General features: G+C 39.9%; 1 protein-coding gene across 2 annotated transcripts; it reads left to right on the top strand.

Moving 5' to 3' along the window:
* The first annotated feature begins 117 nt into the window (after positions 1 to 117).
* Positions 118 to 8,905, top strand: tspan6 (tetraspanin 6). 2 transcript variants are annotated; one of them, XM_084950826.1, is made up of 9 exons: positions 118 to 208; positions 320 to 426; positions 4,050 to 4,238; positions 4,320 to 4,394; positions 4,708 to 4,800; positions 5,040 to 5,195; positions 5,311 to 5,394; positions 7,782 to 7,867; positions 8,280 to 8,905. In XM_084950826.1, the coding sequence occupies exons 2-8, from the start codon at positions 340 to 342 to the stop codon at positions 7,848 to 7,850; spliced, it is 753 nt and encodes a 250-aa protein (XP_084806952.1). In that variant the 5' UTR covers positions 118 to 208; positions 320 to 339; the 3' UTR covers positions 7,851 to 7,867; positions 8,280 to 8,905. The 2 variants fall into 2 exon arrangements, with proteins under 2 accessions (XP_084806952.1, XP_084806944.1); XM_084950818.1 differs by lacking the exon at positions 118 to 208 and having other exon boundaries at positions 226 to 426.
* Positions 8,906 to 11,759: the final 2,854 nt, after the last annotated feature.

The raw sequence follows: 11,759 nt of genomic DNA, 5'->3' as shown, positions 1-11,759 counted from the left end.
ACGTCAAACAGTCCGAGTGGGACCCTGTGGCGGCCCAATTCTGCCCCCCGGACTGCATGTTGGACACCGTTTCCCTTGAAAAAACGTCGCAGCTGGGCTTTTATTTTGATAGCTGTGTGCGCGTGTGGTGTTTTACCGCTGTCGCTGTTGCGGACTTGACGCTAGTCTGTCCAGCTGAGCTGTTTATCTTCCAGGAAAGTGAGTCTGGGTAAGTGACGACACTTCCCCCTCTCTCCTCAGATCCAGAACTTTTTTCCCTTCTTCTCTCTTCGTTTCTGGACGCTGGGAAGTGAAGCTTTCTCCTTTCTCTTTTTTTCAGTTAAAAAACTAAACTCCAACATGTCGCCACCGTCTCGACGGCTTCAGACGAAGCCAGTGATTACCTGCCTGAAGACTTTCCTCATATCCTACAGCCTAATTTTCTGGGTGAGTCGCCGGACTTGCAAAAGGGAAGGGGAGTAGGGGGCTACAGGCTAACGAAGGAGCAACAATGGGCTCCGAACAGCGGCTATGCCAACGAGGCTCACGACACGGTTTCTTGAAATCACTGCAGAAGTTAAATTTTCTGAAAAAAATGTCCACGAGTCAGAGTAGAGATAGTTTTATGTCGACGGTAATAACCACTTGTGGAAAAAAATCCACCTAGTGTTCGCCTTTATTACCCCTGGAAGTTGCCCTTAGCCGTTAAAGTACACTAATAAAGTCACTAATGCACTTCTCAAACCTCAGTGTCACTTAGTTTTTATTTTGTTTGTTTGTTTTTTTTAACGGATATTTAATAAAGTAAATACATTACATCTTATGTCAGACTGAAACTTAATTAAACTTAATGTTTAATTAACTACGAGGAAATTAATATGGTGACCCGATCGTAGGCGACTCGTGGAAGGCTTTTAATTTGACTGCATTCCTCCCGTTTCTCCGTTAAACTGTTAAAATTGTTGACCTTGTGCCACATTACTGCTAAACATTCGGGATGCATTCATATATCTGCTTTGAGACCCTTCTTTCTTGTGAGATAACATATCGTGACTTGTGTAAACTAGAGCCAGACAAAGTGTGGGACAAGGCACCTGGTCGCCTGTATAATCGGCTATAGTAGTTATTTTGCTCATTTACCAGTCGATCAGTAGAACTAGCAAACATTTGGGGCAGTAGTCGATACCATTAGATATATGTTGTTGGTTTACTTTGTTTTTGTTGCCACACTCTCATCACAGTGTCCTTTGGCCTTTAGCCAGTGTAAAATTGGCAGATAAATCAGTACACTCCTATTAATGTCTGATAAAAGAGTCTTGCAGTAACTCTGGGGAATAAAAACTCTCAGTTTGTGTTGCTGTTAAACTGTGCTGCCATATAGTGATCATCTCATCCTAGCATTTCATCTCATCTAGTTCTCAGTTTTTTGTTCCCCTTTTCTTTTCTTTTTTAATGTACAGCTGTTGTTCGAAACCTCTGCATACTTCTCAGATTAGAGGATTTGATGTAGGGCTTCAACTAGTAATTTTTCTTCCACGCAGTTTGCTGAAACTGTTATTTTTTTATGAGTAGATGATTAATGGTTTTGTCTGAAAATGTGAGAGATAATTTGATGATTACAGCTCAGTTTCATATCATGATAAGATGACATTTCATTGAAGCTGGGCTAAGGTTTTTATATACACGTGCAACAAGAATACTACATGAGATGACTTATGGAATAAAACACAGATTGGAGTGCAGAATAACTCTTCAGATTTCTTGTTTACTCTAACCAGAAGTGCAAAACAAAACTGTTTAAAGCTCCATAGTTAATCATTTAATTTTCATACATAGATTATTTCATTTGATCTAGTGCTAATTTGCAGCTGTGGTTGGATGGTTTTCCTTAGGGAAGTACAAATGTTTAGAAGAAAAATGCAGTTTTTCATTTTTATTAATGAATTTATTTTTGGCTAGTTTATTTTGGGCCCCCCTTTTTTTTTTCTTTTTTTTTTTCTTTTTTTTTCTCTCCGGTGGGGCTAGTGAAAAAGTACATTGGGCAACTTGTTACCACTTCCTCTTTTTGTACCAGTGACTGTGTTTCCACCAGTCACTTTCCCTTTGAAGCAAACTTTTAAAGATGGTGATGTTTTTAGCTTCTCCAATCCAAGCCGGTTTGTTTTACACCGTGACAGCGATGCTGAATTAGTAAGTGTTTAATTAAAGATGTGCGTGTGCAAACTGCAAGCTTAGACTCTCAGATATTTGGTTAAACTTTGCTGTAGGCTCACAGCAGTCAGCGTGTCTCCAGCAACAATAACAGCAGGGATGAGCCTACAGGGGATCAAAGCTTACTTGTTTTTTTTTTTTGTTTGTTTGTTTTTAACTAGTGGTATATAAATTAACTGACTTTTGTGGGCCAATTTAAAAAAATAAAAGGGCACAATAAAAGTCTGATATAGTGCCCCAGTGGCCTACAGAGGATCAACTATTCTGTTTACAATGCCTCATTTTAATATAATGACCCAACTTTCAGTTAACACACTGTCTGAAGAGTTAGTCAGCCAAAACAGATCAAATTGATCTTCAGTGTCTTTCCTGCATTAGAAACACGTTGGCAACTCCAAATGACAATGTAATTGGATCATAATTAAAAACATTTAAATAGGCGTTTCATAAACTTATGCATAAAATATTTTTTTACTAATCAGATTGCCAGAAGTTACAGCAAAATGCACTGTTTATCAACGGGGGGGGGTTGATGACGTTGATCAAAAGTGGTTTTACTTTGATTTCCTGACTCATAGGTTAAAATGTGTTTATCAATTGGTCAGGAACAAGTAAATGCAACGACTTAATGTTGTTGCTTTAACTATACACAGGCTTATTTTGAAGTAGGAAAAACCCTGATCTAATTTTCACATTTTAAAAAGCAGAGCAATTATCACCTGTTATCATCTTTAGGTGATATATCAGTGAAACCCTGCTTCCCTTGGTTATTTACAGGAGAAAAAAACTGACTATATCTTCAAATTAGAGCTTGTGGTTTAAATTTCTGCAGTTGGGAAATTATAACATGTTGTTTTACTATTTTCACAGTTTAATAATCAAAAATAAACGCAACAGTAATTTCTTGTTGCCGGACCCATTTACGCTTAAATCATGTTTCTTCACAAAACGAAACAAACAAACACGAGCTTGTCTGTGGAGGAAAACAGATGCTTACAGTTGTTCTCAGTGTTAGTCTTTGCTCTGAGCAAACAGCCCTGTGAGGCTCCTGCTTCTGCTAACACAGAGTTCAGGGCTGTGCTTTTATCTGACAATTTATTGCTGCTGCCTGGCTGAGCCGATGCCTCCCCTCAGGCTAATGACTTGTGTGGGGGAGCGTTAAAGGAAAAGCTGCTGAGATTGAGATTAAATCACAGACTGAGGCTCGAATGCCAGGCGTGTTCCTACTAAAACACGCGAGGCAGGTAGATGAATAATCCACAGCGTATTAAGCGTGTATTGTGAACGGAAAGGCTGTATCCTGTTTGCCTCAGATACAATCTACTCCCTGCCTCATCTACATTTGCTCCCCTGAGATCAGTGCAGATTTAATAAAGGAAGTCACTAAGGGAAATTGTGTTTTCTCTGGATGCAGACCGACACGGTTCTCAAGTAAAAGTGTCCTGAGATTCAAGGTAGATCACCAGTCTGTCAAAGTACATACACATGCAGAATAATAGATTTAGAATGTTTTTAAGTGTCTATAATTACCAAAAAAAAAGGTTTTATTACCATATGTGACAAAAAAAAGAGATCTTTATATTTTGGAAGCTGAAGTCAGTAGATATTTTCCCCCCCCTGGTGATCCACAGATAAATTAATTAGCTTTCTCTTTCTTTAATTAAGCTGCTCATTGTCTATGATTTTCCCTAGAGCTACATAATGAATTGAAATGAAATGATTGTGTTCCTGAATGCTAACCACACTCTTAAGTAACTGGTTGGTCTTGACCCGTATCTATCACAGGTCCTAAAAGCCTTTCTTGCGTTTCTCTGTTGATCTTTGATGCTTGAGCTGACTCGCCCTTCTGTTGTCTCCAGGTCACAGGCGTGATCCTGCTGGCTGTTGGCGTGTGGGGGAAGGTAAGCTTGGAGGCCTATTTCTCCCTGGCTGCTGAGGAGAGCACCAACGCGCCATATGTCCTCATCGGGACCGGAGCCATCATCGTTATCTTCGGACTGTTCGGCTGCTTCGCCACATGCCGTGGCAGCCCGTGGATGCTCAAACTGGTCGGTGAAAGAGCAGTAGGAAACATTCCCAGTCTCAGAGATGACCTTGCATGACTGTTTTTTGTCTTTTGTGTTTCTCAGTATGCCATGTTTTTGACCTTGGTCTTCCTGGCTGAGCTCGTGGCTGGAGTTTCAGGCTTCATCTTCAGGCATGAGGTGAGGAAATGGAAATATTTTTTGACATGAGGTGGGTTAAACTTACAGTTGGAAAGCTTGAATCAAAATGAAACTGTAACATGACACTGAGGGAATGTTTGTCATTTATTTTCATGGGTGAAAGTTTCTTGAAACAGGTTAAAACAAGTTCAACATCACAAACGGTGAAATCGTGCAATCACATGAGCGTCTGCAGCAAAAAGATGAATACCACTATTGTGAAACCCGTTATCTCTCAGTCAGGTTTCAGCTAGCACAACTCAAAGTCAACCCCTCTGTTATGTATGTGACGCCTTTATTTTGAACTCATCAGATCAAAGCCACACTGGACAACGTCTATAAAAACGCAGTGAAAAACTACACCAGCACGGAAAGCAAGAATCCAGTGGACACCATCCAGAGGAATGTAAGTGGGAGATTTTCCATCACCCTAGTGGCGTTGCATTTATCTGACTTTATGTTTCTCTGTACACACCAGAGAGCTCTTGTTTATATGAGAACATTTTAAAGGGCAACTCAACACTGAACGCACAGGAGCACTCTCCTTGAACCATGTTGCTCTCATCACTGAAGGTGTCTTCTCAAAGGGTGAATCCAAAACATAGCTTTGTTTTCATTTTTTTTGTTGTGACTCTTTGCTTTTAGTTGCACTGCTGCGGGGTGTATAATTACACAGACTGGAACAATACAAAGTACTTTCAAGAGAAAGGCATCCCGGTCAGCTGCTGTAAAGACAGCGATAACTGCTCACCAGAAACACTGAAGGATCTTGCCAAGGCTGAGAATGTGGTGTATACAACGGTGAGTTTGGAACAAGCATCTCAAAAATGGTCAGCTGTATTTGTAAAAAGGTTTTGGTTCAATATAACTTTCTGTTTAATTCTGGGTTGTTGTTTTTTTTCTTCCTGTTGTGAAGGGCTGCTTTGCGCTGGTAAGCACCACAATGGAGAACAACCTGGGAATAATTGCTGGGATTTCTTTTGGAATTGCCTTCTTTCAGGTATGTCTAATATTCTGTTATATGGAAAAAGTTTGTGGCTACAAACCAAAGAAAAGCTGAACAATTGAACATCTGAAGCCGGATGTAGGAACCAATTAGTATTGTTTTTCTTGAAGTAATAACCAACCTATGTTAATTCAGTTAAATGTGATTTATGTAGTGCCAATTCACAACGGTCACCCCAAGCCACTCTCTCTAACATTTTAGGGTGAAGACCCTAAAATGTTAGAGAGAGCCCAACAACCAAATTATCCTATGAGCAAGGACTTGGTGACTGTGGGAGGAAAGAACGCCCAGCAAAACCACCGTCGGGGAGAGGCAACCACAGAGAAGCGAGGACAGAACACGAACTGTGGGAGAGTAGACAAAAGTTTGTGACGTGCAGTATTGGCATGTAAACACATCAGGATTGAAAAGAGGAGTGGAGAAAAATCCTCACCGTATTAATGTAACTATGGGAATGTTTCAGGCTCACCTGATCCTGCTTTAACAAAAAGGAATGTTTTAAGCCTAAGGAATCACAGCAGTCTGCCTCAAAGTAACAAATATAAGAAAAGGTTTTTCATCGTCACTTTGAGACAGGATGTTTCTACTCTCTGTTCTATTAATGAAAAAGCTCAGTTTTCACCGCGTTAGGATGAAAATAAAAGGACAGGCAGATCAGCTGGAGGGTTTGTCTTGATTTTTTTATTTTTAATTTTATTTTGCTGTGACCCACCTCTACTAACCAACAAACAGGAACACAGCAGGAAATGATTTCCAACAGTGAGAGAAAATCTAGTTGAGTTGTGGCAACATAAGCTTGTTTGTGTGATGTGTTCTCAAGACTGCACCAAGGGGGACGTAGCATGGAGACCTAGAGCAGAGCCACAGCAGCTGTGCATCTTGGCTCTGATTCAGCAGTTATTCCCCTCATACAGTCTACATTCTGATATCAGACTCAAGTTTATTGAGCCACGTTGCCCAGTGTGCATTGCTAAAATCACTTGTAGGTCATTTTTGCACAAAGCAGCAACATGCCGCTCCAAAAGTGGCCACTTGAGACAAGCCCCAAATCAAGCCAGTCACCATAGTCTCCCGTGAATCAATATTTAAAGCATTTATAAAGCCATAAAATTTGGGAATTACCCCAAATTCTTTTCATACCTCCACTTAATAATCATCTTTCACAGATGCTATATTATCGACTGGTTCTTTGTCATGCTGAAGTTTTTGTATACTACTTTTCCACCATTGTAGCATGGGTGTGGAGATGGATCTTCCTAGTTCTTTCAGAGTGACTCTGTGTAGTTAATGTTTACAGTTACTTGTAGCCTGTCTGAGCATTAGTGTGGCTGCTCCATGCAAAGCTCTGACTTAGAGTAAGTGAAGGTTATAAGTAGAAAACTGTGCAACCTGTGGTTCTGCGGTATAGCCACAGTTTTCCAGTCATACGAGAAGTGAAGTCACTTTTATTTATGTAGACTTGACCCAAGTGCTTTCCAGTTAAGACAAATGTAAAATCTTTCCAAGTCTCCAGAAACCAACACAAAACCTGAGTAAACAAACAACATTGCTACAGTAATGATGAAAGTCATTTAAATACCCAGTTTAAACAGCCCCTAAATCAAATGGGTCACTATAATCACCCATGTTTAAAATTTATTTCAAACATGAGCCATAAGGAAAGAATAATTATAAAACATGTTTAAATTACCATAACATTGTCTGATTATCCATCTAGTAATTTTTTTGTCACTGACCTTGGTTGTCGGGGCAGGAGTCTAAGCATAGACACCCAGACATCTTCTCCAGCTCCTCACAGAAGTGTTCTCAAACCAGCTGAGAGACAGTATCTGTCAAACATGTCCTGGGTCTGCCCCATGGCCTCCTCCCAATTGAAAGTGCTTGAAACACCTCACATAGGAGGCGTCCCCGGAGGCATTTCTAATTTCTGTCTCTTATATCCACGATGCCCACAGCTCGTGGACATTAGTGAGAGCAGGAACGCAGATCGACGGGTAGTTGAACAGCTTTGCTTTTACATTCAGCTCTCTTCTCCTCAGCAGATCAGTACAGCTGCCACGTTATCCAGCATCCATCCACACAAAAATATAAAAACCCAGGAATTATCGAAGTATAAGAAAGAGAATAATTTAAAAGTTGAATAAAAAAACTAAAAATGGGACAAAAGAACAGAATAATTTAATGCAGATATCATGCGTCTTGCTAATGAATACAAGATGTAAGTAAATCTGTGAAAACACAAAAAAAAGGAAGTAATTGTTGTTTGTTTTTTTTGTTTTGTTTTGTTTTTTTAAGTAATTTAAGGTTTCAGGAAGCCATAGAAAAAAATTTTCAGATGTCAGTTTGGGCTGCAGATTGAAATTTGTGTACTATGGTTTCAGCTCATTGGGATATTCCTGGCCTGCTGCTTGTCTCGATATATCACCAACAACCAGTATGAGATGGTCTAACAGTCACCCTTCCAAAGGTATGTCTTTTATGAGGGAGTTATAAATGGTAAATGGCCTGTATTTGTATAGCTCTTTTACTAGTCCCCCCTAGGGACCCCAAAGCGCTTTACACACCCAGTCATCCACCCATTCACACACACATTCACACACTGGTGGAGGCAAGCTACAGTTGTAGACTGACAGAAGCGAGGCTGCCATATCGCGCCATCGGCCCTTCTGGGCAACACCAGTAGGCGGTAGGTGAAGTGTCTTGCCCAACACACAACGACCGAGACTGTCCGAGCCGGGGCTCGAACCGGCAACCTTCCGATTACAAGGCAAACTCCCAACTCTTGAGCCACGATTGCCCCTTAGCTGTTATCATAACAGCTAAGTCATACAGATTGTTCTGAGGAGGATTTGTAACTGGCTTTCTGCTTCTATTTGCAGGTCACTGATGAGCCGGTCCTGGTGCGAACTGAGTTGGGATTTTAATATTTTGTGTTTGTGTTTCTTATCATGTAATTTTAGAGATGGAAGACACTCACCGCTTTTTCTTTTATTCAATCTCACCAATGCACAAGGGAATCATGTCTGCGGAGCATCAAAAAAGGGAGAATACTCGAAACTTGGTGTGACCAAAGATAAAACATTTCACAGGTCATTTGTTATTCTGGGAGTAAATTAGGGAAATTACATTAAGTGTTTATGTTGTGTATTAGTGTCACTTTTTTGAGTTAATTTGACAGCAACATTTTCATTTCTTGTTTCGCAGTTGCCTTGTTTTTTAATTTTTTTGCTAGTAGTCTGTAGCTGAGCAGATGAAATGTAGACAATAATAAGCTGTTAATGTTAAACTTCTGTGTATCTTTATGTGTGAAGCCTTTATAAGCCCTAGAAATGGACAGGTCACCTTCCTGAAATCAAGTACAAATGATTTATAGGAGCTGTGTGGGAAAGCGAGCCCTACCAATTATGTGTGCCAACTACACCTGACTTCTTACCACAGTTTTCAGTGTTAGTGTTATTCTTGTGTGGATGCATGTGAAATACTTGAAAATAAAAGATGAAATCCAGTGTCTCTGACAGTGTGCGTTCTTAGCAACTGTCTGTACAGCTGTTTGCTCAAAAAAAGGAAAGAAAGAAACACAAATATTCTGGCAGCAGGTGATTTTTGGCAGACAAACATGCCCTGGATATTTGGGGCCTTTAGAAGAATGCTAATAAACTTCAAGATATGAAAGCATCTCAGTTTTTCAGTGGAAGACAACTTTATGGATTTAAATAGCATGTTTGATGTGTGATTAAAGTAACTGCACATAAAAATACAAAATACTAAAAATGCCTGAATGATCAAATAAGAATTTACCATCCACTTTCTCATTTTTTTTTCATAATGCACTCTAATTGCATCTGTAACGTAAAGACCTGTCACACAGTTACACTATTAAACTACACACTAAAAACACAGTGCGGCCTTTAACTTTCATCCAGGGCTGTGGCTGACAGCCAGGAAAACCAGACTCCCCTTCATTACCTAACTTCTATAATTTGCAGGGGTGAAGTTGAAGGGTGAACACCACATTGTTCTTCACTTCTACCACTCAGCATAGTAAAAGATGTAAACAGCTGTAACAAGGCTACACGCTGTCAGCTCGATCACCTCGTTGTTGAATCTCGTGCTTCGCTGCAGCTGTTGTATTTTCACAGGCTAGTCGTTTCTCCTAATGTGTATGAAGGTGGTAGGTCTTTTCACAATGGTTTGATATTTCATTCGAATAAACCTTTTTTCGTTCTAAAAAAATATAAGCCTGGAAGCCTTGGGGAAAAAATTATTATTGTGGCCAAATAATAAAAGCACAACCTACATCTCTTTAATTTCAGGTTTAACTGTTTGCATAGCAAAAGAAACAGTCACTGGGTGTAGCTGACATGATGTGCACGTGCAGGAGGTATAACCACCAGTTATAGCTCTGTGCTTTGGTAATATGCCATTGTTGACAAAATAAATATCAACCACAGTCTATGCTGATTGAACTCAAAACTTCTACAAAGGCCTGAGAGATGTTGCTCATTTGCAGTTTGTTAAATAAAGTTTCCTTAGAATTGGTGTGCAGTACTGTTAATCCTACAGCGCCACTGAGTTAGCGCATGAAGATGACCAGTAGTGGAATGTAACTTAGTACATTTAAACTGTGTTTCTGAACTCTGATTCTTGACACTGCTTGTTTTATGTTTTCTGGTGCTCGCCTGCTACAACTTGCTTAATTGCATCATTTAATACTTGCATGAACTCATGTTAACTTACAGGATATGAGCACATAAATATTTTATGGGAGAAAAGAATGTGTTTGGGCAATTGGGCCCCATTCCTTCAATGAGGAGAGTGAACTTGAAGACAGTAAGTGTTTCATGAAGTTCCAGAGAATAGTTATCAATGATAGGCACACTCGGACACACAGAACCATACAATCACACATTAAATGCTTCTAAGAAAATTTAGTTGATGTTCATTAAAATAAAAATACAATTTTGAATGAATCTAAAAACATGAGCATATGTAGAAAACTGTGACATTTTAGTGCCCTTACAGCGCTTTATTGCCCTGAGGTAACCAGTTTCTGGTGGGGTCAAATTTGATTTGCATGATGTTTGACGCAAGGACACAGACCATTTTTGTAGCTTTGCCTCTGTACACCAACACATTAGACTGTAAATAAATAATTGAATTCATGCTGATGAATACAAGCAGGCTTCTATAAATATGTATAAGCTTTGGCTATCTAAGCTCACAGCTTAGACACAGGCAACTTGTGACATGCTTTTCAAAGCACTGACTGCTGGTTTTACTCAGGAAAATTGCAGGTGAAACTAATCCAATAATGCAGGGATGTCAAACTCATTTTACATGACGCACCAAATGCAGCTCCACTTTGATCCTTAGTGTGGCAAATGAATGAAACTCTGCCCTTTGTCAGTGTAAGGAAGTTTCAACTTCACATTTAATCCCTTAGATATCTTAATATAAGAAAAATTTGTACAATTTCAACAGTTTTTCTACAAGATAAAGAAATGCTGCTGTAGTAAATGAAAAACGTCCGCCAGCATGACTCTTTGGGCTTAAATTGGAAGAAATAAATGTGTAAATTCACAGTAAATTATCCTGTAATTATAAAACGGAAAATTGTTATTTTACAGAAAATGTCCTTTTTTGTTTGGTTCTTTTTTTCTTCTTTTACTGTGGACCTAAACAAAACAGAAATGTCTACTTTTCTGTAATTTTATTGTTTATTTATTAATTAATTAACTGCTGCACTAAGAATGGCATTGAGGAAGATCTTTATCAGTGGAAAAAGCTGTAAAACTCGTGAAAATACAGCTAAAAGCCTGAAATTTATGCCAGACTTTTAGGGACACCCGTGACACAGTGGATGCTCCACCTGGTGACACGTGCTGCTCCTGGGGTCATGTCTCGTTTGGATGAGTGTATTGCATCAGCGAGGACACTTTAGTTGAACCGACACAACTTAACCGCGAGGCGGCAGTGCTGTGCAAGATATATACAAGCCAATAAAAGACGGAGAGTGAGTGTGTGAGGGGGATGGGGGGATCACACTATGCTTAGTTGAATCTTAAACCATCTATGAGTTCAGCTCTTGACAAACCCGACGTGCAAAGAGCTGCACGGAGACTTACATCAGTGTTGCCTTCAGGGGACAAACAGCCCGGAAAAGATGAGCAGTAAACAGGGTGCAGCTAATTGCAGGCGAGCCCAGAACAAACATATTTGAGTGGCTGCTGCCAGATCTCATTTCATTGGTCAATTTTGGATCAGACGCTGCAGAAGCCCCGCCCGCAGTTGTCATGCAGCCCAACTGGCTCTGCAGTAAAACCCAAAGAGGCCGGACTTTTAGTCCTTCCTACCGCCCA

This window comes from Perissodus microlepis, chromosome 2 (genome assembly GCF_051167445.1).
Source record: "Perissodus microlepis isolate ML-2025 ecotype Zambia chromosome 2, ASM5116744v1, whole genome shotgun sequence".
NCBI classification, from domain to species: Eukaryota; Metazoa; Chordata; class Actinopteri; order Cichliformes; family Cichlidae; genus Perissodus; species Perissodus microlepis.
Note: the sequence above shows the minus strand (reverse complement) of the source record. Positions and strands in the feature narration are given on the sequence as shown.